Raw genomic sequence first — 27,958 nt, 5'->3', positions numbered from 1 at the left:
CATGTCGAGAAAAAGGCCATGTCCAAGCAGTTTGTTTGCAACGGCACAAAAACGCCAATTTTGCCCGCTCCCAGAAAAAAAGGCTCGTGCTCATGGAGTGAACGCTTTGTTTTCAAAACGTAAAACAGGTTGTGACAAAAGTAAGATTAAGGTCTCGCCGTAGTGCTGTGCAACGACGTTGTAACAAACTATTTGTCTCATTACGAATTGCCGGCCGTTGTGTGAACTGTCAGTTAGGCACAGGTGCCTCAGTAACTTTACTTAATCGTGCCACATGCCAACAGTTAGACTCACCACACCTTTCTAAATCTAGTAAGCGCCTCACTGCTTGGACAGATTAGTTTGCCTGTCACTTACAAATCTCACACCAGAACAGTGAAATTTCCTGTGTTGAAACGTATTATGTTTAGATGGCTTTGATTTGTTCAGACCTAGCATCCAAGACAATGTATTCAGTGTCTGGTTTTAAGCCAACAGGCAGTCTAGCTAGCCTGCTCAAAGAATTTTTTTTTAACTATTTTCAGAAGGGATGGGAAAAGCTAGTAACTTTGTAGCGCATGGTATTTTGAAAGATAATGGGCAGCCTACATTTTCAGGACCCACCCCGTTCCTATTTCTTTCAGAGACAAAGTAGCCGGTGAATTGAAAGACTTGCCAGATAGTGGTGTAATTGCTCCCATTCAAGCTAGTCAATGGGCTAGTCTTCTCGTTTTATGCCTACGTATGTGTGTTGACTTCAAGTCTAAAGTCAACCCACAGAGAGTAGTAGACACTTATACGTTACCTCGCCCTCAGGAACTCATGAACAGGCTTGGTACAGGACGTTATTTTTCTACGATAGATTTGCGTCATGCCTACTTGCAACTTCCATTAGATGAAGAATCACAGAAAGTGTTTGTTGTAAATGCACACTTAGGAATGTTCGAATATTTGCTTTTGCCCGTCGGCAGTGCCTCCGCACCACCATTCTTCAACGTTACTTGGAACAGCTGACGGCGAAAGCTCCATTTTCTTCGAACTACCTTGACGATGTCGGCCTCTCAGGTCGTGCACCAGAGGAACACACTGCCCATTTGCGTACTCTTTTTTCGAGTGTGTCAGAAGCTGGACTCAAGTATCGTCTCGAAAAGTGTGACTTCTTTCAAACTGAACCACAGTACTTAAGTCATGTGAAAAACAGGGCGGCTGTGCACCCTCCAGCCCTCGCCCAGTCTCATATGCTTGCAATCCACGACCTGCCTGTTCCTCGCAATGTAACTAAACTGCAGTCAGCACTAGGCAAAATGACATACTACACGCGGTTCATACCGAACGCCGTTCAGATCGCGGCTCCATGGCATCGCTTGCGTTGGAAAAATGTAACTTTTGGGTGGACTAAAGACTGTCAAGGCCCATTTCAGAAACTCGAAAATGCTTTGCTGACAGACGTTTAGTGCATTTTGAGCCTGCCAAGCCAGTAGTTTTGCAAGTTGACGCTTCTTCCTACTGATTCGACGCTATGCTTTCGCACAGAATTGGTGCCCAAGACAGGCACATTGTTTTTGCCTCAAAGTTGTTAACACAAACTCAGTGCAATTATTCACAAACTGAAACAGCACCTCTCGCTGTTGTGTATGGCGTGACGAAATTCCATCAGTATTTGTTTGGTTGAAAGATCTATTTAGTGACAGATCAAAAGCCTTTGTAGGCCTTGTTTCATACGACAAAGCCGGTCCCTACACGCACTGCTCAAAAATTGCAACGATGGGCTTGGTTGCTTTCACAGTATCAGTATGACATTGTGTACACACCTACAGCAAAGCATGGCAAGGCAGACGCCCCATCTCGCCTTTTGATTGACCCATGCTCTGATATTGATGCATCTTCCGCATCTTGTTGCAATATTGATGTGCTGTACTCTCATTTCCTGGTATCATTTCCCTTGCACTACAGAAACATTACACAGACCACGGAAGCAGACCAGACTGAAGATTCTGTTGCATTACATTCGGACCGCTTGACCTCACTGGTTGAACAGTATCCAGAACCAGTTGTGTGCTGATATTTTGCATGTTGGCATAACCTTTCAGTTCAACAGGATGTGATTCTAGTTCAAAATGACAGTGGACAATCGCATGTGCTTATTCCAAAAGTGTTGCAAAAAGATGTGTTGCGATTGCTCCATCGAAGACATTGGGGAATTGTTCTCACTAAACAGTTAGCGTGACGGCTCTGTACTGGCAGGGCAAAGACGCCCATGTTGAACAGATGACGTCGCAGTGCCGCACGTGCGCGCAAAACCAATCCGCTCCGCCACAGACATTCTCAGCTTGGCCTAACACTTAGTCTTCATGGCAACGACTTTGCAGGACGATTTTGGAACACTCGTTGGCTCATAGTGGTTGACTCTTTAAGCAAGTTTCCATTTGCGGTGCCTAGCACGTCACATAGCCCATTCAAGCGTTGTCCTCCATATTTTGCACAAAAGTTTTCCCAGGAGTAATTGTGTCAGAAAATAGACTACAGTTCACTTTACATGATTCTGAAAGCTCATCATCCAACATTCGTCATATAACAAGTGCTCCGTTTCACCTCCCAATCCGACAGAGAAGTAGAACACTTCCTACGCACTTTCAATGAAGAGATGGGCAAGGTCCGCACCAGCCACACACGGGAACAGGCGCAGCAACTTTCTCGCCTCCTGTCGCTCACAGCCACAAGACGGACCATCACCGGCGGAACATCTGCATGGCCGCCGCCATCGAACGCTGCTACACTTCCTGCACCCAGCGCAGCACCCGGTACTGCCAATGGTCCGCTGGTATCACATTGCATCACGTGATCTTGTTCTCTTCACGGTTTATGGCAAACAAGGGCGGTGGGAAAGAGGTGTGATAAAGGAACGCATTGGCTCTTTTATGTACTTGATTGCAGGTACCGATTGTTTGCAGCGCCACCACCAGAACCATATTCGTGTGTGTCATTTGCCCCGTGTTTCTGCTGCTATTACTCACCCAGATACACGGACTCACGGAACCGCCTGCTCTTTGAAGAAAGCCGGTGGTGCCACCAGGGCACCCCAAGAGGAGCAGATGGACGGTGTGCCCTCGCCCCCCACCGTACCCGCTCGCCGACCCAATGGACGTTGACCCGTCGTCTCCGTCGCTGTCGCCATCATCGCTCCAGGACACGCTCTCAGGCCTCGATGTGTACCCTGGCAGCAGTCTTCCGAAGGATGTTCCCTATGCGTCGCAAGCCATATTGCAGGGTAGGGTCGAAAGAACGCCGTCCTCCAGTCACGGTTGCTGGCTCATCTCTGTCTCCAGCATCCTGCCTCCCCCACCCGTTATCATTTGCATCCTCCATACATGTCGACAGTCTGGCATTACAGGGGCGGAGGAATGTGATAGCGTTAGCTGTCGCCAGTACACTGGTCATCAAAGATGAAGCTCGAAGATTGGTGGTAGGGGCTGGATCAAGCGCACCTATCATCAGTGAAGCCAGAGACACACCGAAAAGCAACACGCGGCCAACGCCCTTTCGACAGCATGTAGTTAGATCGCCGCCGTTGACTGGAGCGTTTCACGGACTTATTAATCGACTTTGGTGTCTGTCGACACATTCACAGAGCAGGCTCAGTCCACATCACAGGTTACGACAGTTCACAGCGACCAGATGAGTGATGATAGCTGGACTAACACTGAGACTAAAGTTTGTAATAGCAAGATTGGTTCAAATAGCTCTGAGCACAATGGGACTTAACATCTGAGGTCATCAATCCCCTAGAACTTAGAACTACTTAAACCTAACTAACCTAAGGATATCACACACATCCATGCCCGAGGCAGGACTCGAACCTGCGAACGTAGCAGTCGCGCGGTTCCGGACTGAAGCGCCTAGAACCGCTCGACCACGACGGCCAGCCAATAGAAAGATTACTGATGTTGTCTGCAAGAGAACTATTACAGATGAGAACGTATCACAACACACAGACTGTATTCGAGATAAGTAAATGTTCATGTAGATAAAGAACCACATTAATCCACGATTGCATTTGTGTTGTAAAAAGAGGACACTAGCCTCTTGTAACGTCCTCTCCCTTACTCCTTTGCGGTACAAGACACTACAGTGGCGACATGGGTACTCCAGGACTGATGAAACAAATTATTGATGACTGTTTTCAACTTAATGAGAGAAAACATAATTGATACAAATTCAAGTTTAGATGAAAAAACAGGTCAAGGTCTAATAAAGAAATGTTCAGAAAAACAAATCACGTATGGCTGGATGGATGATGTCCGTAATTTAATCAATAAATTGTCAGTAGTTTATGGTGAAGAATTGTCTGGAAATAAAAGTTATCATATTGAAAATGTTGGAATAACTAAAGTGTTACTAAAAAGTTTACTGATTTCATCATCAACAATGTAAAAGGAATTCTATACCTGATTAGATTTTTGAATAATATCCCTCCCACTTTTCGAAAAAGTGAAAAATATGAAAAAGGGTTAGTAAATTCTTTGGTTAGCAAATTACCGCTTGAGACGCATCTTCCTAATTATAAATATACTGTGACCCTGGAACAAAATTAGAAGAGAGATTATCTAGAGGTGATAAAGGAGCTAATCCATCAGACGAACCTTATGAAAAGCATGATATTACCTGTTGAGATAATAAAGAGTTGGAAAAAAGGAATGAAGCAGATAAAGGACTTACTTGCAAAAGAAAGAATGCATTCTAAAGATGCTTCACTTTGTGAAAAATCGACGGCACCTGCAGTCCGAGGAACAACGTATGGAAAACGAAAATTAATAAGAACTGGTGGTGAGGCTGTAATAAAGGAACTGCACACATTAATATCAGATATGTGGGAAACAGAAACAATGCCAGATAACAAGAAAACTGGAATAATAATCCCTATTTATAAGAAAGGGAACAGAACAGCATTTGAAAACTACAGAGGTATAACACTCCTAAGCACAGCTTCTAAACACTTCTAATTAATCCAGGACGAGATTTTCACTCTGCAGAGGGCTGGGCGCTGATATGAAACCTCCTGGCACATTAAAACACCCCCCAGGCTGTGGCTAAGCCACGTCTCGCAATATCCTTTCTTTCGGGAGTGCTCGTTCTGAAAGGTTCGCAGAAGAGCTTCTGCGAAGTTTGGAAGGTAGGAGACGAGGTAATGGCAGATTTGAATCTGTGAGGACGGGTCGTGAGTCGTGCTTGGGTAGCTCAGATTGTACAGCACTTGCCGGCGAGAGGTAAAGGTCTCGAGTTAGAAACTTGGTCCAGCACACAGTTTTAATCTGCCAGGAAGTTTCACTTACAATTAGTGATCAAGACTAATAAGTAAAAACTGAAAGCTTACCAATATATTTTGCGCAAATGAAAAATGACAGATATTTTTTATCATAGCCTATCTACTGCCTACCACCAAAGCGTTGCAAAACAAATTTGTAAATAATCATCTTGTGGTGTTGCAGTTCTTCTTATGTCCACACTTGCTACGAAAATAGGACAAGGGATTGCGCCTTATGCTAGACACCTTTTCAGTTTCGTTTTACCCAGACTTGTTTAAGCACTTTTGTGCTACGTTTAAGGGTTCTTTTATTTTCTTACATAAATGAAGCTGTTGTGTATTTATGTTGGTAACTAGTCTGCTACACAGTCTACAAATTCAAATGGCTCTGAGCACTATGCGACTTAACTTCGGCGGTCATCAGTCGCCTAGAACTTAGAACTAATTAAACCTAACTAACCTAAGGACATCACACACATCCATGCCCGAGGCAGGATTCGAACCTGCGACCGTAGCGGTCACGCGGTTCCAGACTGAAGCGCCTAGAACCGCACGGCCACACCGGCCGGCCACAGTCTACAATTTGTCATGGCTTTGATGTTGTAGTATTTTCTCATATGTTTTGTCGAGATGAATACGCTGATTTCTGTGACGTATGGTCGTTTGACAATGCGCTTTCTACGAATTTTCAGACATGTTTGAAGACACTACATCATCAATGCCAAGGCAAGTTGTAGATTGTGTAGCAGTTAGCTACCAACATAAATACACAATATCTTCATGTAAGTAAGAAAATAAAGTAACCCAATGAAGATAGCACAAAAAGCGCTGAAACTTGTCTGGGTGAAACCAAACTGAAAAGGTGTCATGCATAAGGTGCAATTCCTCATCCTATTCAAATTTGTAAAATTCAACCCTCGTTTTGTTAGTATTATTTGCACTAGTAGGTATTAGCCAGTGTACACTGGTCACTGCGCCGAAGAACAATAGTTCATCTATCGTTGGAGAAGTTTACGACATACTGTCGTTCGACATATGTGGTGAGTTCTCGTAGGAGGCAGTATCGAAGTGAGATAACGAATGCTGGCGATGTTGCTTTCGATATTTCCAGCAATATACCCCCAGAGCGTGAGACCTTTCTACAAAAGTAATTCCATGTCACAAGAAAACGAATGTTGCCTTATTCTTGTACAGTTACAGACTACTACATAGACATCATATACTGGCTTTATTAGGGTCTAGATATCAAGGTGAGTCAAAATTACATAAACAGTCTTAATTTTGTTTCGTTTTCTACTCCAGATTATTACCAGTGGCTGAGTCAAAATTATGTGAACAATCTTAATTTTGTTTCATTTTTTATTGCAAGCTGTTAGTACCCATGGTTGAGTGACTCACGTTGGAGCAGCGAAGAGTGATTGCAAGCTCAATGGAAGTTCTGTAGTGGGCGGCAAAGGGGCGTTGGCATGCAGAACGGCTTTCAGATAGACGGCTCAACTCGTTTGGTAATTTATCGCTTTTACTAGAAGGTTGTGTCAACTGGATCAGTAGTAGACCATTATCACGTGAATGATGGGTGACCGAGAACTGGCAGAAGTGAAGTATACATTGCCACATTTTAGAAAGCCATACTACGTAGTCCATCAAAATCGACGACACCTTGCAGTCTGGAAATAAGGATTACACGGAGGACAGTGAACTGAATTCTATCCAAGGACCTTAGCATGCGACCGCATCCCCCACAAATCGTTCGGGGTCTGACTGCTCGGCAGAAACAGGTACGAGTGGAAAGCTGTAAGATTCTGGTAGCCGAGCATTATTAGCCAAATGATTTTCCGTGACGAAGCTACCTTTGAGATTAGTACATATGAAGGTTGTGTCTGTTCCCGAAAGAACAGTTACAGTTGATGACCATGCAGCTTTCGCTAGAATGAAATGATAATAAAATGGACACCCTAGCTGCAAACAGGCTTCCCAGCTATTGACCATCTTGTGCGAACGCACCCGCTATGCCCAAACTCTTACAGGACTTGGTAGATTAATCTGCCACGAGTAATGAGTGTGATGGGCAAACATCTATTAGGCGCACTACGAATGTTGTGCTGTGGACATGTGAATGTAGGTCCCACGGGGAGTGTGCAAGGGATAAGTCCCTGCAGGCGCACTGTCCTATGTGCCCTCGGTTGCTCAGATGGATAGAGCGTCTGCCATGTAAGGAGGAAATCCCGGTCGGGGGACACATTTTCAACATGTCCCCAATGAAGTAGATCAACACCTGTTTGCAGCTAGGGTATCCACTTAATTATCATTTCATTTGAGATTCGTGGTTAATCGTCATAACACAATTTTATGGTGTGCTGAAAATCCGCGTATCACACGTGAGCATGAGCGTGCGTCACTGAAAGTAAATGTGTGGTGCGCCGTGACGGCGTCTGGTGTACATGTCCCATTTTTCTTTACAACCTCAACAGTGAACGCACATGATTACTTGTAAATGCTGAAAGAGTTTTCCTTGATAACATGCTCCTACAGCTTATACGAGAAGGTTATTTTCAACATGATGGTTCACCGCTCCATTTTTCTGGTTCCATTCGTGCTTATCTTGATGAAACGTCCCCACAACTTTGGCCTTGGCTGACCGTTGTTATGGCTTCCCCATTCTTCAGATCTCACACCCTTTGATTTCTGGTTATGGGGTAGATAAAGGAGCGCGTATGTAGCGCACAAACGATAGACCTCGAAGAGCTCAGGGACTGAATAAAAGCTGTGATATCCAATACTACCTCATAAATGTGTCTTCTGGCACTAAACTGTGCTGTCGAACGAATGTTCGAGTGCATTAATTGTGATGGTGGTCAGGTTGACTCTGTATTAGGAGTGCTTTCTCCCGAATAGTGTTCACATAATTTTGTCTCACACGGTATAATATCGAACATGTGTCGTGATTCCGCTGGCACACACGAAATGATACCCCTCGATGAGCACTGTTCCACTTCTGGTTGTCTCAGTGTCTCAGGGAGGTCTCTCGCGACTCACCCTCACTCTCTCGACATATAAGGGAGGGTTTTCACAGATATTGCTAATACACAAACAAGATGTAACTTTGACACAAATTAACTTCTATACTAAATCCCTTGTTAAATCGATTTTTATGTTTATATATATTTGCACTGGGGAAATGCTACACATGTAAAATCGTCACATTAGCCCCGAGAGCTGGGACCGAACGAAGTGGCCCGCAGTACATTGGACATGCGTTCGACACGACCAGGATTCAAACCCACGTCCAGTCATCCAGAATTCGGTTTTCTGTAGCTTCTCTAAACTCTACGCAAAAGTCGGATGGTACCTATGATACCGGGAACGATCAGGTGACCTTGGTCCCCATCGTAGATTTTAGCAAGAACGAAGATAAGTGGTAGGAACTGCAAGCGTGTGTGGGCTGGAATTATCTTCCTGAAATATAATCCCATGGTGGCTTGCCATGAAGGGCAAGAAATCGGGGAGTAGAATATCGTCGACGCATCACTGTGTTGTAAGACTGTCGCGGATGACAACCAAAAGGGTTCTGCAATGAAAAGAAACAGCACCCCAGACCGTAATTTTTGGTTGTTGGCCAGTACGGCGGGCGACAATCAGGTTGATATTTCATCAGTGTCTGGGACGTCTCCACTCACGTTTTCAGCCTGAAACGTCATTGACCGGAGTAGACATGTCTTCAGTGATGAGTCTCGCTTCGAACTCAGCCCCGATGACCACCGAAGACGTGCCTGGAGACGCCCTAGACAGCGGTGGAATGCCAACCTGACTGTCGACCGCCGTACGGCGCGACAGTCCGGAGTGATGGTCCGGGGTGCCGTTTCTCTTCATAGCACGACCTCTTTGGTTGTCATCCGCTACAGTCTTACAGCACAGCGGTACGTGGCGATATTCTACTCTCCGATTTCTTGCCCTTCATGCAAACCACCATGGAATTACATTTGAGCTATAGTTTCTACTGCTTATGTTCGAGCTAACCAAACTTTACCTTGGCCAGCAGGGTCTTTGGATCTCTCCCACATTCAGAACGTTCAGAGCAGTATGCGCATGTCCCTCCAGACATTTCCGGATTTTGAAGATCTAACACGCCAGGTGGCAGTTCGACAGAGTTTGGAAAGGTATTCCTCAGGAGGACATACAACAACTTTGTCAATCAACGCCAAGTCGAATAACGGATTGCATAATGGTTAGAGGTGGACCAACGCGTTACTGACTTGCAAAGTTTGTGAAGCTCTTTCTCTTGAATAAATCATGCCATTTTTCTGCACTTGCAACAATTTGTTCGTCTGTAAGTGTACATCACATTTACTGATTTCCGTCCCATTCAGATGATTCGTACTTGGTGTTTCATTCTTTTTTGTCTTAGAGTGATTCTGGGATTTCTGTGAGAAAGCATACGTTAGCAGACTGATTCATGTGATACGAATGCTTCCAAAAAGACTGCATGTAAAATTTGCTCTGTTAACAAAGAAGAAGAAAAAGTAAAGAAGCCATTCATCATTACTGTGTGACTAGACGTCTGCTGAAGAGTTGCTGGAAGGCCACAGCCGCAAGATAGTCGTTCACAGTAGTTTAAGGTGAAAAAACGATATGGTGCTTAGCTGCAGAAGAGGCAGATTCCAAATGAGATACGTTAAAAAATCTCAAGGAAATGTAATTCGCTCACGAATTGAACATATTCAGTTCGGGCTATTGTTACGAAAGGTTTACAAAATAGTGTTAATAGTGAGGAGGGAAAAGAAATTTTTCACCTCGTATTGTTTTAGGTAAAGAAAGAGCACCTCAGAGATTCATAACCGTGTCTACTGTTAGAAAATACCAGAGTGGTAGTATGCATTATGGAAAGAATTATTCTCAAAAATCAGAGACTTGAAAAGAAAACAAAGTCTGAGAAATCCCTGCTTCATCAGGAAGCTTACCACAATCGTTCTCACGAGGATCTGCTGGCGTTAAGGGTTATGACGGCGAAAGAGTGGGCGGGTTGGAGGGTGAAGATTGTGGTTCGCAACTGGCTGACCGCTATCCACAGAAAGTGACTTCCTGAATATGAAGCAGATTTAGAAATGATTATTCTTGGAGGATGATGCCACTGAATTCAATCTACTGCGTCTGTCGACAAGCATCGACACGTGCACACGTGTCAGTCGCAAATAGGAAACAAGAAAAGACACTCTGAGCCTGGGTGACAGCAGTCAGAGCGGATCACGGCCGTCGCAGCAGCTGTGGTGACGTCACCGCAACACTTGTTTAATTACTGCGCGAGCGGTCAATCCGAGAAACAAAACACACCGTGAAGTACGGCTGTGGCGTTTGGGCGCGGTGTTTGTTACACAGCGCAGTCTGAGGAGGGAGCAGTGTCGGAGTGCAGTGCGCCATGAAGAGCTCGGGCGGGGCTTGCAGCCTCCTGCTGCTGACGATGGCCGCAGTGTGCAGCGGCCGCAACGCCACAGAATACTTCCAGCAGGCGAGATTCCAGCACATTCCCTCCAGGCCCGAGGACGCCCTCATCTTCTTCACGGCCGCTGCTCCGCCCCTCATTTGCGAGCTGGAGATGGATGGCGACTGGGCAGGGGGAGACCGTTTGAAAGCCGACCTCATTCTCAAATTGGCATACGCCAGGTCGTTCTACACGTGTTCGTTCGAAAGAAATGCTACATCACACGCTGATTTGAAATTGATACTTAAACGTCTAACACGAGTTTTCGTTTCCGAAGGGGAGCGTAAATTAGTCTATATCAGCAGCGAAGTCAGATGCACTACCGATTCACAGCTGCCAGAGGAATATTTCCATGTGAGAATACAGCGCCCTAATGAGGAAGGTCAAGTGAAATGTCGTTTCCGTAGCCTGGACGAAAAGTTGTACGTCAGGTTTCCAGGGTACCCCACCATTATATGCCAAGCATATTATCCTAACTCGCCTTATCGTTTTAAGCTGCTAGGTATTGTTGGTGACTGGCTGGAATGTGCATTCCAGGTGTACTCAGACCTGGACACAAATGACAAGCACTCAGAGAAACAGCTCCATCATTCCTTGGTCAGCGGTCTCCCTACTCGTACGGATGGCAGACTTTCAAATGTCGTATGCTCGCGCCATTCAAGTCTTTATGGAACCGGCCATTTTCAAGTAAGACTGCCGGGTAGCACAATTTACGACTGCAGTTTCTCAAACACTACGAGCCACTCCTGATCATCTGGTAAGAGTAACTCTCTGTGTTTTTGACTACGTTTCATTATTTCGCAATTATTGTAAGATGTGTCACATCTGTGGAATACTTCTCATAGCTGTGTGTACTTTAAAAAACTATTTATTGCCTCTGTTACCATGCATGTCTATTCTCCAGAGGCCAACAACATGCAGCATAAACATTTTTATCCTCATATAGTAGGTGAATAATAGGATATACACCAGATGTAAAAAACGTAGAACTAAATACAAGATAAAATCCTACAGCCTACAGTTACGCCAAAATATAACGTCTGTATAACGAACTTATACGCCATTGCTGTGCGACTATGAGACAATTTCAATAAAACTCTAATCACTTTGCTCTCTGTATTTCTTTTTCTACACAGAGTCGTCGAATCAAATGTATTGTTTTATAAAAAATAGTATGAACGAAATAAATTAAGGGATTAAAAGTTATTGCGCAGCAAGAGAGTCTCTGTACACTAACTACGAACAGAATATTAAATCCCGTTACAGCAATAATACTAAAAATAAAAGGAATTTCAAAACAATGTTAATTACACAGGATGTTCAGATAATGTGGTTCTCTCTCCAACTTACAAAATAATAAGTGTAAGGAATATTTAATCATAAAGTTGAACATGAGAAATTTTACTCGTTTTATCGGCGTTACGGGCATTAGTTATTACCTAAACAGCTATAGCAATCAATTTTGATTTTTCAAATAGAGCATAATCTTTTACGGAATGAAATTTTCACTCTGCAGCGGAGTATGCGCTGGTATGAAACTTCCTGGCATATTAAAACTGTGGGCCGGACCGAGACTCGACCTCAGGAACTTTGCTTTTAGCGGTCAAGTGCTCTACCAAGTGAGCTACCCAAGCACGACTCACGATCTCTCCTCACAACATTACTTCTGCCAGTATCTCGTTTCCTACCTTACAAACTTTACAGAAGCTCTCCCGCAAACCTTGCAGAATTAGCACTTCTGGAAGAAAGGATATTGCGGCGACAGGGCTTTGCCACAGCCTAGGGGATGTTTCCTGACTGAAATTTTCTCTCCGTAACGGAGTGCGCGCTGATTTGAAACTTCCAGACAGATTAAAACTGTTTACCGGTCCGAGACTGGAACTCGGGGCCTTTGCCTTTTGCTGACAAGTGCTCTACCAGCTGCGCTACACAATCACGACTCACGACCCCTCCTCACACCTCTAATTCCTTCAGTACCTCGTCTCCTATTTTCCGCCGCAGAGTGAAAATATCATTCTGGAAGCATCCCCCGGCTGTCAAAGCCATGTCTCAGCAACATCTTTTCTTCCAGGAGAGCTAGTTCTGAAGGTCAGTAAAACTTTGAAACACATATCTATGCTAGCCGGGGTGGCCGAGTGGTTCTGGGCGCTACAGTGTGGAACCGATCGACTGCTACGGTCGCAGGTTCGAATCCTACCTCGGGCACGGATGTGTGTGATGTCCTTAGCTTAGTTAGGTTTAAGTAGTTCTAAGTTCTAGAGAACTGATGACCTAAGAAGTTAAGTCCCATAGTGCTCAAAGCCATTTGAACCACGTATCTATTTTGTACGAACTGTAAAGAAACAGATGCCACTATTAAAGTTCCAACACTCACATTTGCACCAAGTTGTTTTGAATTCAGTTACCATTTCACCTTGAAGTTGGTTGTAATTATATCAACCCAAATATCGAAAGAAAAAATAATTTGGTCCTGGTCGCACTCCTGAAGGATTATAGAATATTTTATATACCAATAACACTCCAGGAAATTGTTTGGTTGCCATTTCTCAAGGTGAATTTAGAAATTCAGAAAGAACGTTACCTACTGTAATGGTCCAGATCCAGACAATAAAGTCGTCAAGAGAGAGCCAGGTGGGATTCAGTAGTGAGGACCTAGCTAAGCTCGAGAGGACCAAGAAAAATTCATTGACAATATCGTGTTTATTGGGCATTAACACAGGACTGTTCTCCAAAGCGCCGCGCCACAGTCGGGCCGGCGGAACAGCGCCTCGTCAGCAGAGGAAAGCCAGCGTGCGCTCGGCTCACAGTACGACCAGCACAGCGAAGTGTTGGGGGGCGGGCGGCCGTCGACCCACGGGATCCGGGCAAAGTGCTCTCGCTGACGTCGAAAATCTACACTCAGGCGCCGCGACCCACGTCCATCTGAAATCTTCACTAGCTAACAGGGGCACCTCTCAGCTCCCATATCGGAGACAGATGCTGCTAGCATCAGTGTCAGCCACAGGGATGGGATGAGCAGCACCAGTGCCCTCTCTCTAGAAGGGAGATGACGGACAGCGATCAGACCATGCAGGTGAAGTCCCCAACAGGCCTGCAGGGTGATGGCTGCCTCTGCGTGCCATCAGTGTTGCTTCAGAGGTTGGCAGTGCAGCTGGCAGAACAACTGGACTCGCGGTTCCAGAGACGATCGAAAACAGCCAAGTGTGCTGACGATCGACCTCTATAGCCTCTCCTCTCAGTGCATAGCTGCAACTGACCAAGTGCTGAGACTATTCATTGGGCAGTCGGCGATCACTACTCAGCAATCAGCAATGAAACTTATGTTAATAAGAGTGGGGTATTTATGTCGGCGATTCCTGTGCACTGAGCGGCCGTGGGGATGGCTATGACATCACGTATCCTGTTTCTTACCTCGCTATCTGCTCTCCTAGTGACTTCAGACATTGGTAGTTTCACCTTTCAGAGACTCTTTTCTGCTGGCTCGACACCTGAATACTTATTGTTGCGTTGTACCTAGCATTCCTTACGAAACTCTGCTTTGTTACTATTAAGACGGTATCCTTCGACTTTATGCATCACTTGCAGATGTGGGTGCTCAGTCGTCCCCTTGTGCTGTGATAACTTCGGTGTTTGCCACAACTCGCTCAGCATTTCCCACTACCTGGCAGACTACTTGTCACTGGCATAGGTAGTCCAGCTTCCGGGAGCTGCCAAGGTAGAACTTGGACAAATTTTTAGTGAGCTTTTCAAAGCTGTCTCGATTTCTTTCTTTTTTCATCACATTAAATTACCTAAAATGTATTATGACTTTTCTGTATACTGAATCAGTTCCTCTGTCGACCACATTCTTCTTGATTTCTTCCCATTTTACCTGCAGCTATTTCACTGCAGCTTGTTTGCAATTCTTGCTGAATACATTTTCGTATTGATTTTTCTTAAGGGGCATTTATTTCATTACCTTCTATCGTCAGTCGTATGAAGTAAGGATTTTGCTTTTACAAAATGTTTTTGTAATTACCTTTATTATACTCACATATAAGTAGGGTGTCCAGCGAAGGAGTCTCTGATTTCAAGCTTAAATATCTCGAAAATTAAAATCGGTAGACGAATGCAACAAAGGGTGTATTTATTGCGAAATTTGTAAGAATTTTATACAGATGTTATACAGAAGTCTCGAAATAGTTCAAAAAATTGCTAACAGATGGCCCAGTAATCGAAATGCGCAGTGTCCATAATTAGTGTGACACAGCTTAAATCGAGCATTTCACCGTCGAAACGTGAAACGGGATTAGCGTACCGAAGGAAGAGGTAGAAATCATGTTATCCATTAAACAATGTGTTTCTGTTGGTGGAATGGCACAGGTCAGAATACAGTCCTACGGCAACAGGCAGCAGCTTGCAAACACGATTTAGTGGAGCAATAGGATGGTTCAAATGACTCTGAGCACTATGGGACTCAACATCTTAGGTCATAAGTCCCCTAGAACTTAGAACTTCTTAAACCTAACTAACCTAAGGACATCACACACACGCATGCCCGAGGCAGGATTCGAACCTGCGACCGTAGCAGTCCCGCGGTTCCGGACTGCAGCGCCAGATCCGCACGGCCACTGCGGCCGGCGGAGCAATAGGACCCGATGTGAAAAACGTTTGCATTTTTCGCCAAATTCCAACGGAAAGGCAGCGAAACTGGATTATCCTTGAAAATATCGCCCAGTTTCTAGATTTATTGAGCAAAGCCGAAGGATATTCGTCGACAGAATTGCAGCAGAGACTGGTTTAAAGCATACCAACGCCCTGAAAATATTGGGACAGAGCCTACACACATTTCCAATCAAAATCCAAATCCACCAGGCCGCACCTGTACGACAGAGGACTAACTTAGCGAACCAGATTCTCATAATGATTGATAATGAAGGAGTTGATGTTGCCAGCCTCTGGTTGGCGGATGAAAGACGCTTTCACCTGAATGGAGGTGTGAATAAACGTAATAGAAGATTATGAGGTTCCGAAGATATCCATTTGTGTGAAGTGAGACCACTGCATTCTCCCAAAGGGCTATGATATGCAACAGAGGCTTTATTGTCCATTTTTTCACGTGAGAAACGTTCTCTTGTGAACGTTACGTTGCAATTTCGGAAAAACTTTCTGCCATACAGCTGGCGTTGGACGTTCTAACAAACACCACGTGCTTTGTGCAAGGTGGGGCCAGACAACATCGCACCGAACGAGCGTTTCGCTTTCTTGTTGATTACTTCTCGAACAGAGTCACTGCGTTGCATTGTTGCAAATTTACTGGGGAGGTGATGGATTGACTTTCATATTCGCCCAAGATGAATCCTGGCTACTTTTTGTATGACACATTGAAAGATACTGTTTATCGGAACATCGCACTACACTGCACGAGTTGAATCGGCGATCCGTGTGGCTTCCGAATCATTTTCCGCTGAAATACTTCACGATGTGATGGAAAATTCCTTTGTTCCTTTGGACCGGCCGCGTACTGCGAGTGGTGGACATTTTAGAAAGTTTGTGATGTAATTGCAAAGGCTGCTCCCAGAGGAAAGTTTTAATTATACAAAGCTGGTACCATACGAGTTCCACAGCTTACAGCGGCATCTGTTGCAAGCTTTTCTAACTATTTTGATACTTCTGCACAACTTCTGTATAAAATTCTTACAGTTTTCACAATAAACGTATTTTTTGTTGCACAAGCCGATCGATCTTTATTTTCGAGATATTTAATTTTGAAACAAGGACTCGTTCGCTGCGCACCCTGTGTTATCCTATTTGGAAATAACTACTCTCCCATAAGTTAATTATCTACTGCGTATTCAGCATCTGTGCATCTGCTGCGTTAAAGATCTTCGAACGCACACTATTCCACCACACATTTATATGCTGCTATTTCGGTTCAAAAAAAGAAAAGGGGAGGGAATATTGGTGGTTAACGTCCCATCGACAGCTCGGTCGTCGGGGACGGAGCACAAACTCGTATGAGAAATTGGTCGTGTCCTTTCAAAGAGACCGTCTCGGTCTTTACTCATATCTTAGCTGATTTAGGCAAATCGAGAAAAACCTAGATCTGGATGGTCGGGTGAGATTTCGAACCGCCTTCTTCCAGAATGAAAGTCCCACGTGCTGTTGCGACGTGGGGCGGTGGGGTTGCATTGTGAGAAGGAGGCTGCACTCGGCGTCAGGGGTGTGTGGTGCAGTTTACATCCGGAGGTGTAAGTGGCACCGTCGTATCTGAGATAACATTTACACTACGGACCATTAAAATTGCTACACAATGAAGAAATGCAGATGATAAACTTGAAACCTTCCCGTCTCCTCTATATCGTTTTTGTTAATGGTAACCTTCCCTTTTACAATACCTATGTAACCTTCCCTTAGGATTTCCATCTCTTGCTTAATACTAACAAATGAAATCTTCCCTTTGAAATTTATTCTCTTTCTCTATCTTCGCATAAAAATTAAATTGCTGCTTATTAAAAGTGATTATCTGATTATTTCGACGAAACATAGAATGTGTCGTCGTTATCTGCGATAACCAAAAACTGTTCCTTACGTTTTTTACAATTACTGGATCGCCATCTGACTGCAACATCGAACTGCGACATGAATATACTTACTCTGTTTTACTATACTCTATTAGCTGCTGGTGGGCTTACATAATAAGTGGCTGTATTTATTACCAAAGCTGACGTTATTCTTTAATAAATTTGACTGAAATTACGTAATTCATAGTTAAACTTTTTCTTGACAACAATAAAATTTTGCAAAGTTTTATGTTGATGATTTTTGGGATGGACTCTAATTAGAAATGCAATATTGCTGGCAAAAGTTAATTATATTCTAAATGAAATGATTTTACAAACGTTCAAATAGGACTTACTTTTTACAATAATCTTACAACTAGCAATGCGCAAACATACCTTCAGTAGTCTTGAGTTTCTCAAAAATTGATTCAATAATATTAGTTCCTCTTATTATAATAGTTATCTGATGTCTCTGTACATCCGTTTATAATCTCTCGTAAATCATAACTAGTGGCTGGCAGGTACACCGCTCCTCTCAACCATTCGCTTCGGACCTGCTACCGACTCGCTTCACTTCTCGCTTACTACTGACTTCCTACGACCGCTAAAGTACCGTCTCTCCTGCCAACAATGCTTTCTGGTGTAGACAATCTCTGCTACCATTACAAAATGTATCATTACGCGGTCTATCCCACGCTTTTCTTAAAATGTATCCATACGCGGTCTCTCCGGCCCTTTTTAAAATTGTATCAATTTGCAGTCTCTCTTGTCAAAAATACTTTGGTGCAGACTCGCTTCACTTCTCGCTTACTACTGACTTCCTACGAACGCTAAAGTACCGTCTCTCCTGCCAACAATGCTTTCTGGTGCAGACAATCCCTGCTACCATTACAAAATGTATCAATACGCGGTCTATCCCGCGCTTTTCTTAAAATGTATCCATACGCGGTCTCTCCGGCCCTTTTTAAAATTGTATCAATTTGCAGTCTCTCTTGTCAAAAATACTTTGGTGCAGACATTCCCTGCTACCACAATTATTTCCAACATGACAAATAATAATTATTCCTACTTAAGCCTTTTAATAAAATATAAACATCTTTCATAAATTGTGCTTTGACAGTAAACAATGGAAATATACACTTCTTACATAACCCTCCACTGGATTTCCTTAAAATTTTCCTACGTCGTTATGTCATTTGGACTTGACGTAAGGAGAACATTTGATTATAGAAATATGTGTAGTAATAAGTAAGTTAAGATAGAATATTTCTTTCAACAAAGTACATACATATACTGCCATAAGAATTTTTTTTTCCTAACTCTAACAAAGAGAATATTCAAAAGAGTATACATCAAAATGTACAAATAATATGAGTCAGTAAGTTGGAAGTGTACATCAGGTAGTAAAAGTTATTAATGGATGGCAAAAATTAGAACATAGTTTATGTTTCATTATGAATTGGTGTCTATTCATACCATATTCAAGGAAGGGAAAAAAAGGAATAGGATAGCATGGTCAAAGCACTGGAAACTGTCTGTGAATGCACTCAAAAGTCCGCTTCTTTCCCTCACATAGCACAACACCAGGATTCGCCATGTGATTCCGTCGTCTCTTTGATCCATAGTTTTAGTGTAAGCAAACACTAAGTTAACCATCGAATTGCCTGAGTTGCCACAGCTACATCAGGTACAAGTTCCAACTTCAATTGTCCATTAGTAGTGATGGTGTACATCTTGGTATGCAAGCACCTATTGACGTACATCGTGACTGTGGTGTGCATCCTTGTATGCCAACATCTCATAGAAAACATCGTAGATTGAAGTAACATGGTTCACTATTCACTTTGTTCGTGCTCCATAACCGTGGGGATACACAGGAATTAAGGTACAGGTATAATCAATTGGTCAAAAGGTTCACTGATATGGTTGATACCATTATTACCAAATTTTACATCATCTCTTTCCTCTGTGCTCATAAAATTATATATTTTACGTTTAAAAGGGCAAAATATTTCACCTTGTGTGGATGTAGATAAAGTTTATAGTTTTAAACCCTTACATAAAGAAACACATTTTCCACCTGTAGTGAATTCAGCCTACAATACGTATCACATTACGTGACACTCAATAACATAAACAAATATTTCTGTAAGTGGAATTTAGAAGTACATTTAGGCATCAACATTTTAAATAAAATAGACAAGTACCTTTATACAAACTATGTCACTTTCTGTGACTCTAAATAAATTACAATCTGGTGCTCATATAAATAATTACATAAAGACACTGTTATATTACTTCACAGGTTGTGAATTCACAATTTTTGAAATATGAAAACACATTTTGACAAAATATGTCACTTTCTGTGACTTCAGTATGTTCGGTAATGTGTTCGTCAGTTATGAGTCATATTTTCAGTCGACCATATATTATGTTTGAGTTGTGTAACACACATCGCCATAGTTATTTAAGAAAAACATTTGTATTTTACATAGAGTGCGAATCGCTATTCTGACATTTGGTGTGATCTGTTTTTCCTATGTATGTATCTGATGTAAAAGATATGTTCAATGCAGAAAAAAATTTTCGAATAGCAAAGTACATGTAGTAAGCAATTTAATGTGGTTTCTCCCTCCGTAGTGCTGCGCTGTGGCACCTGTTATCAAAATAAACCATTACTAAATTATACTCCTTACATACTAAAGTCTTCATTCTCCTCTCTCCTTTGTACCACGTGTCATCGCTCTGTATTACCTATAACAAAATATTCATGGTTAATAATCGTCAGTGCACGGCATGACTTCAACATCTCTCTGCATCTGGAAAATCGCGTCAGCTCTCGGCATGACCTATAAAGCATTTATCCACATTTCTCCATATTCAATACTTACATTATAATTAAAACTACGTTTATTTTGGTGAACTATGACAACAATGCTTCATGCATGGGTTAAAGAATACATCTAATTGCTACTACTGTATGAAAATTATTTGTATGTGTTATACACTTAGATTTAAAGTAGTCCTGTTAATTGCTTCACTTACCTTACATAATGTGAAATAAATGTCCTGTGAGAACACTTCTAAGACTGCTATTAATGTTCAGTGTATTCATCTGCGGTCGAATCGAGGTGGCCTGTTGTGCACATAAATAACCCATTAGTAGCTCACTGTAGTCGGTGTTGCTGGACTGTGTCAAAAAGCTCATTGTTATACTCTGTCTATATGTATCCCTGTAAGAAGATTTGTCTATTTTAAGAATTTCTTTATGTTTGACATATGATGGTTTCCTCTCGATTTTTTTGTTCTGAGTGTCTCAATGTGTACTACATTAGCGTGTGGAATATTTCGAATTCTGTACGGTCCTGCATATAGAAGTTCAATTTTTTTGCATCGGTTCTTCCCTTTATGTGACAAATAAGGGATGCGGACTAGTACCTTATTGCCAATCTCGTACTTGCGTGGTCTACTTACCTGCTTCTGCTGTCTCTTCCGACGATCTGCAGCTCGTTTAATGTTCGCTAACGCCGTATCTATTATCTCACAATGACGAAGTCTACGCTTCTTTGGAAAAGTAATCACTTCAGTAAGTTTATTCGATGGGTCTTTATTCGTCAGTATTACAGTTGGTGAGAGCATCGTTAACTCATTAGTTACTGCATTTATTACTTCCTGAAACTGTGAAATGTATTCGTCCCATGTTGTATGCTTTCTGTGGCAATAAATTGTACAAAGTTTCCCGATCTCTTTCATTATTCTTTCTGCGAGGTTAGAGGAACTGTGATATCTTGATATATAAATTGGTGTTATGTTCTTACTTTCTAACATGTGTTTCCATATGTCTGACCTAAACTGCGGTTCGTTATCTGAAATAACCTTCTGTACATGTCCTACTATTGATAGAAAATCTCTTACAAATGCTCTTGATACTGATCTAGCTGTTGCTTTCCTTAGTGGAGAAAATGTTACAAATTTGGATGTCAGTTCTACGGCTACTAGAATATAACTATAACCTTTACTTGTTCTGGGGATTTGACCGAAAAGATCTACTGCTGCCATGTGTCTTAACTTACCCGGTATGATGGGATGCAGTGGTGGAATATGTGACACTGTGGATGATTTAGCTTTCTGACATATCTTGCAGGATGCTATAACTTTGCGAATGTGTTTTTCCATATTGTTGAAGTGAGAATTTTGTCGAAGAATTAGAAAGCATTTCCCAGCTCCGTAATGTGCATAGCTTAGGTGCGTATACCATATCAATTTGTTTCTGATCCCTTCTGGAATGCATAAAAGCCAATTGTTGCCGTCTGGGCACGAGCGAATAAACAGAATATTTTGATGTATAGTGTAATTATGTCTGATTTTTGCGTTGCTTTAGTCTCGCCAAAGCGTTAAAATCTCTTTTAGTGTTTTATCTTTCTGCTGTTCTCTCTCTATGTCCTGTAATGCTGATGATATAAAGTTTTCGAAAACTACTTGTTTGATATACATGATACTATGGTTGTTGTAGCAGAAGGTATTTTCTTTCTCTAGTCGTTTATGCTGAATAGATCTCGATAGTGCGTCGGCAACAATATTCTGCATGCCTGGAATGTGTACAATAGTAAAGTCGAACTCTTGTAGGTATAATTTCCAACGGCTTAATCTATCATGCGTAAGTTTTGCTGATAATGAAAACTGGATTGCTCGGTGATCGGTATATACTGTGGTGTGTTTTCCATATAGATAATGACGGAATCTCTTAAATGCCCTTACTACACATAGCGTCTCTAATTATGTTACAGAGTAATATCGCTCTTCTGGAGAAGGTATCCTGCTTGCAAACGCAATATGTTTAACGATTGTGTTACCGCCCTCCTCTACTTCCTGGAAAATATGTACTCCTAGTGCTGTAGTTGAACTATCTGTTGCAATGGAAAAGTTTTGTGTTGGGTGAGGATGCGATAACAAAAGTGCCCTTAGTAAACCTTCTTTCAAATTCTCGAATTCAGCTTCAGTGTCCTCATTCCATGACCAAATTGTGTTTTTACTTGTGAGCTGGTATAGCAAGGGTGTGTCTAATGCATTATAATGAATGAATTTTCTAAAATAATTAATAAGGCCTAAAAAGCTCCGAAGTTCCTTCTTATTTGTTGGCACGTCGATATCTTTCAATGCTCGCAATTTGTCGGAGTCTGGTGCAACACCTGTTTGTGAAATGATATGACCTAGAAATTTTATAGAGGATTTTCCAAATTCAGATTTACGGAGGTTTATAGTTATACCATTTTGCTCGAATGTATTCAGTAATTGTTGAAGGGTGTGTTTGTGCTGTTCCCAGTTTTCTGCTGCGATTAGAATGTCATCTACATATATAGTAATTTTGATTTTAAGATCCTTTGGGAGAATTGTATTAATGCCTCGTATAAAGGCTGCAGACGAAATCGTTAGTCCAAACGGAAGTTTACAAAATTGGTAACATTCACCAAAGCAAAGGAATGCTGTATACTTTCGGCAATTTGGATACAACTGGATTTGCCAAAATCCTGATTACAGATCGAGGGTGGTATACATGGAGGTGCCATGAAACTTTTGCAGTAGCTCTTCTAACGTCTGTGGTCGGTCAGTTTCTGTAATGATTATTTTATTAACTTCACGTGAATCTAAAACTAAACGGAGTGATCCATCCTTCTTTTCAACGATGTGTAATGGATTTATATATTGGCTTGCTGCTGGTTCAATTACACCCTGATCAATCATTGCTCGTAACTCTTTCTTAACTGCTTCTGTGTATATATGCGGGATTGGATAGTGTTTTGCTTTGAAAGTCTCGTGTGGTTTCTCCTGAAATTCGTACATAAATCCTGTCATCGTTCCTGGAACATTGTTAAAAACTGTTTCATATTGCACAAGAATATTTTCTAATTCTGTGCGCTCTATGTCGTCTCTTGCTATATTGTCTCCAACCTTGAGTGTAATTGTCTATAATACATTATACTCCTGTTCCTCTGCCATGTCGTTATTATGTGTATTCGTGTATAGTGTGAGATAACAATCGTTATCTTTAGAATCTGCAATAATCTCGATCCTGTGCATATTTTGTTCTTCTGAGGATACCGTATTTTGAAATCTCACTACCACTTCACAGTCTTCCTTCTTTAATGTTAGGTATGACGATTTAAAGTCAATCTTTCCATCGTACTGTACGAGACAATTCATTCCTAGTATTGTATCAGTTGTTAAATGTGGAACTATCCAACAATTTCTGTGGTAAGTTTGCCCTGCAAAAACAAATGTTAATTGTGTCTGTCTTTTGACTTCAATGATTTTTCCTGGAAATGCTCCCTTAACTTTAGATTTGTGTAATGGGAATACTGGATAATCATTATCGCTATTCCATCTGTTAAATGTGTCTTCATTAATTACGCACATTGGTGAGCCTGAATCAATTATTGCTAAAATATTTTGTGCCTTTAAATTTATCTGAATTGTTGGGTGACATATAGTTTTTTGCATGATCGGTTTTTCTTGTAACAATGTGTCTCACACGTCGTCGAATGTAATGGCATTCTCTATCGTTATCTTTTCTCTGTGCTTATCCATAGTGTCGTCATTCAGAGATTCATCACAGGCTATCTCTAGTCATAAATGTTCTGCCATTTCATTTTCTGTTGGGGAGTGTTGTGTGTTTTCAGTGAGCTGCACTGTTCTACCGTTTTGATTATTAGCCGTAGGTGGTGGATGAAATCTTCTGTCTGGTACATTCATACGATAACTTGGTTGTTGTGCACTGTTTGAATTTCTATGAAAATTATTATTGTAGAATGTCCTTTGCGGTCGGTGTTCGTTTTCTCTCCTTCTGTCGTCATAACTGTGGTTATACGGCGAGACACGCGTGTTTCTCTGAAAAGGCTGTCTTTGTTCGTTTTGTTTATTTTGCGGCTGACCCATGTAATTGTTTGCACCTGTCACCTTTTCTTGGTGGTGAGTCATGTGACAGTTCGAGCGGTTCGGCATTTCCTGTCGTATATATGTCGTGTCATTTGGAAGGCTTTGTTGTTGTCTTGAATTGTAATGTACATTGTTATTATACTGCTGTTCATTGAATCCCTGTGTGTATTCTCGACTAAAGTTTTCATTTTCGCTGCGAAAGCGTTTATTATGATTGTTATTGCCAAATCGTGTTTGTTCAAAATTATTATTGTTTGTCTGGTTTGCGCTATGTCGTGAAAAGTTCTTATTAACAAACGCATAATCTGCCTGGTGCACCTCTAGCAATTGCAGGATGTCTCTAAATGCGTACAAGCTGTCCTTTTGCTGCCCTCTTAATAATGACACTTTCAATGCTCTGGAGAGTTTTGAAATGTACAACTGTATTAATGTGGGTTGACTGTATGGCTCATTGAGATATTGGTTTTGTTCAACCATATACTCGAAAAAATTGTGTGATTGTTGGGAAAGTAGAATTCTCGAAATTTGGTAGACTAATTAGCAGATCTTTAATGCTACTCTGTGTGGTATCTGACCAATATGCTGCTAGAAATGCTTCCTGGAATGCTTCTACTGAAAAACACTGTCTAGCAATTGGTCACATTCTTCTCGCTGGTTCCTCTTCAAGAAAACTAATAATAAAATCTAGCTTATGTTGAACTGGCCATGATGGTGGGAGTGCCGCATGGAATTGTTGGATCCAGTCCAGTGGATGTATTTGCGTCCTGTCATTTTGAAATGTTTTAAACTTTCTCACTGAAAGGAAATGCTTGTGGTCGAAACCGTCATGTCTTTGTGTGTAATTATTTTCGTAATGTTGTGAATGTGAATTTGTGTGTCTTTCTGCCTGGTTAAGATCTCTTCCTCTCTGAAGTCTACCGACATTATATGTACTGTGCATCTGAGGCATGTGGTAATGGTGTGTGTTCTGTCGGAATTGATTATTTGCAGTTGTTTCTTGTGTGTCAGCTATCTTTTGCTGTAAAGAAGTGATTTTCACATGTAACAAATTATTACGTGATTCTAGGTGCGAGTGTTTGTTGCACATTTGTAATTTGCGTCTCTTTACTATTAGAAATCTGTTGAACTGAGACTGGTGCAGTGTCATCTGATTTACGGTCATTGGTAGTATATTAACAGGCCTGTTCTTGTAGTGAGTTCGTTGATCTTTTCTGTCAATTCGTTACGTAATTTACGATTACTTGTAGTTACTTTCTTAAAATCTGCTTTCAAATTTTCTGAGTTTTGATTGATTTCTATGTGTTCCATTCTGTCAGTTAGTGTCAAAACTTCTTCTGTTAATTTATCCTTAATATTCTGGGTTTCAGTGTCTGTAGAAATTTTCGCCTCAATTGTGTGTGATTGAATTTTCGTGAGCCTCCCTTGTATTTGAATATTTGTTTCCTTAACCGTTTCGATTTCTTCCGAAATCGAGTGTATGTAATTATCCACGTAAGTTTTTCCCTGAGGAAACACTTTCTTCTTGTCGTCCTGTCGCTGTTTATTAATTGTTCGTAATAGTTCTTTTCGTTCTTTATCCTGCGATCGCACCAGTTTGCGGTGACGTATCAAACAGTTTTCTGTGTGATTGTTATAACGTTCATCAATGTGAGCGTTTTGTTTACAAAAGTTCTCTGTCATTGTTTTTCGTATGCTAACCGCGAATGCTTCTTGTTTATCTGTTATTTCTTGAATCTTGGCGTGTAATTCTTGGTTTGATTTTTCAGCGACTACCTTGATTTCGTTTTTTAGGTCTGCTGATTCTTGTGCCCTTCTGTTAAAGTTTTGATTCATGTCTTGTCTCATTTGTAGCAAAAATGCCATTATTGGATCCGTTTCGGATTGACTTGTGTGTGTATTTGTATTCGTGGTTAAAGGTTGTAAATCTGCGTTCATCTGAACATCCTTAGACGATTTTAATCGTGCCACCTCTTCCGGAGTTTCGGAATTTTTGTCAATAAAACTGTGATATCTGCTACGCAGATTGTGTATCTGTGTACCGTTTGAATCTGTTTCGGCACGTAATGGAGGCACACTGTTTGACTGCATTATAGTGTTTTTGTTACTGAAACTATTATGTCTTCTACGCGTAATTTATAGCTGTGGAGCGTCTGTTGTATTTGAAAAAAAATTATTTTGCACTAATGTCTCATTATTAGTTGGCATTTCTGAAGTTTGTTTGACTGCATTATAGTGTTTTCGTACCTGAAACTATTATGTCTTCTACGCGTAATTTGTAGCTGTGGAGCGTCTGTTGTATTTAAAAAAAAATATTTTGCACTAATGTCTCATTATTAGTTGGCATTTCTGAAGTTGATTGTTCGGCAAAAGATTCCACGTTATTACTGCTTCTGATTATTTCGACGAAACATAGAATGTGTCGTCGTCGTGACCCTCAGTCGTTATCTGCAATAACCAAAAACTGTTCCTTACCTTTTTTACTGTTACTGGATCGCCATCTGACTGCAACATCGAAGTGCGACATGAATATACTTACTCTGTTTTACTATACTCTATTAGCTGCTGGTGGGCTTTTATAATAAATGGCTGTATTTATTACCAAAGCTGACGTTATTCTTTTATAAATTTGACTGTAATTACGTAATTCATAGTTAAACTTTTTCTTGACAACAATAAAATTTCGCAAAGTTTTACGTTGATGGTTTTTGGGATGGACTATAACTAGAAATGCAATATTGCTGGCAAAAGTTAATTATATTCTGAATGAAATGATTTTACAAACGTTCAAATGGGACTTACTTTTTACAGTAATCTTACAACTAGCAATGCGCAAACATACCTTCAGTAGTCTTGAGTTTCTCAAAAATTAATTCAATAATATTAGTTCCTCTTATTATAATAGTTATCTGATGTCTCTGTACATCCGTTTATAATCTCTTGTAAAACATAGCTAGTGGCTGGCAGGCACACCGCTCCTCTCAACCATTCGCTTCGGACCTGCTACCGACTCGCTTCACTTCTCGCTTACTACTGACTTCCTACGAACGCTAAAGTACCGTCTCTCCTGCCAACAATGCTTTCTGGTGCAGACAACCCCTGCTACCATTACAAAATGTATCAATACGCGGTCTATCCCGCGCTTTTCTTAAAATGTATCCATACGCGGTCTCTCCGGCCCTTTTTAAAATTGTATCAATTTGCAGTCTCTCTTGTCAACAATACTTGGGTGCAGACATTCCCTGCTACCACAATTATTTCCAACATGACAGATAATAATTATTCCTACTTCATCCTATTAATAAAATATAAGCATCTTTCATAAATTGTGATTTAACAATAAACAATAGAAATATACACGTCTTACAAACTTTTATTCATTGAACAAATATATTATACTAGAACTGACATGTGATTACATTTTCACTCAATTTGGGTGCGTAGATCCTGAGAAATCAGTACCCAGAACAACCACCTCTGGCCGTAATAACGGCTTTGACACGCCTGGGCCTTGAGTCAAACAGATCTTGGAAGGCGTGTACAGGTACAGCTGCCCATGCAGCTTCAACACGATACCACAGTTCATCAAGAGTAGTGACTGGCGTAATGTGACGAGCCAGTTGCTCAGCCACCATTTACCAGACGTTTTCAATTGTTGAGAGATCTAGAGAATGTGCTGGCCAGGGCAGCAGTCGAACATTTTCTGTATCCTGAAAGGCCCGTTCAGGG

At 41.5% G+C, this 27,958-nt stretch overlaps 1 protein-coding gene across 1 annotated transcript in view; it reads left to right on the top strand.

Moving 5' to 3' along the window:
• The first annotated feature begins 10,621 nt into the window (after nt 1-10,621).
• Nucleotides 10,622-27,958, top strand: part of LOC126418865 (uncharacterized) — a 72,402-nt gene continuing 55,065 nt past the window's right edge. Inside the window, exon 1 of the mRNA XM_050085863.1 lies at nt 10,622-11,514. Within this exon, the coding sequence (XP_049941820.1) occupies nt 10,695-11,507 (813 nt within the window). The 5' untranslated portion in view covers nt 10,622-10,694 and the 3' untranslated portion in view covers nt 11,508-11,514. The remainder of the gene's footprint in view (nt 11,515-27,958) is intronic.

Source organism: Schistocerca serialis, chromosome 9 (genome assembly GCF_023864345.2).
Source record: "Schistocerca serialis cubense isolate TAMUIC-IGC-003099 chromosome 9, iqSchSeri2.2, whole genome shotgun sequence".
Lineage (NCBI taxonomy): Eukaryota > Metazoa > Arthropoda > Insecta > Orthoptera > Acrididae > Schistocerca > Schistocerca serialis.
This window is presented reverse-complemented; position numbering and strand designations above follow the sequence as displayed.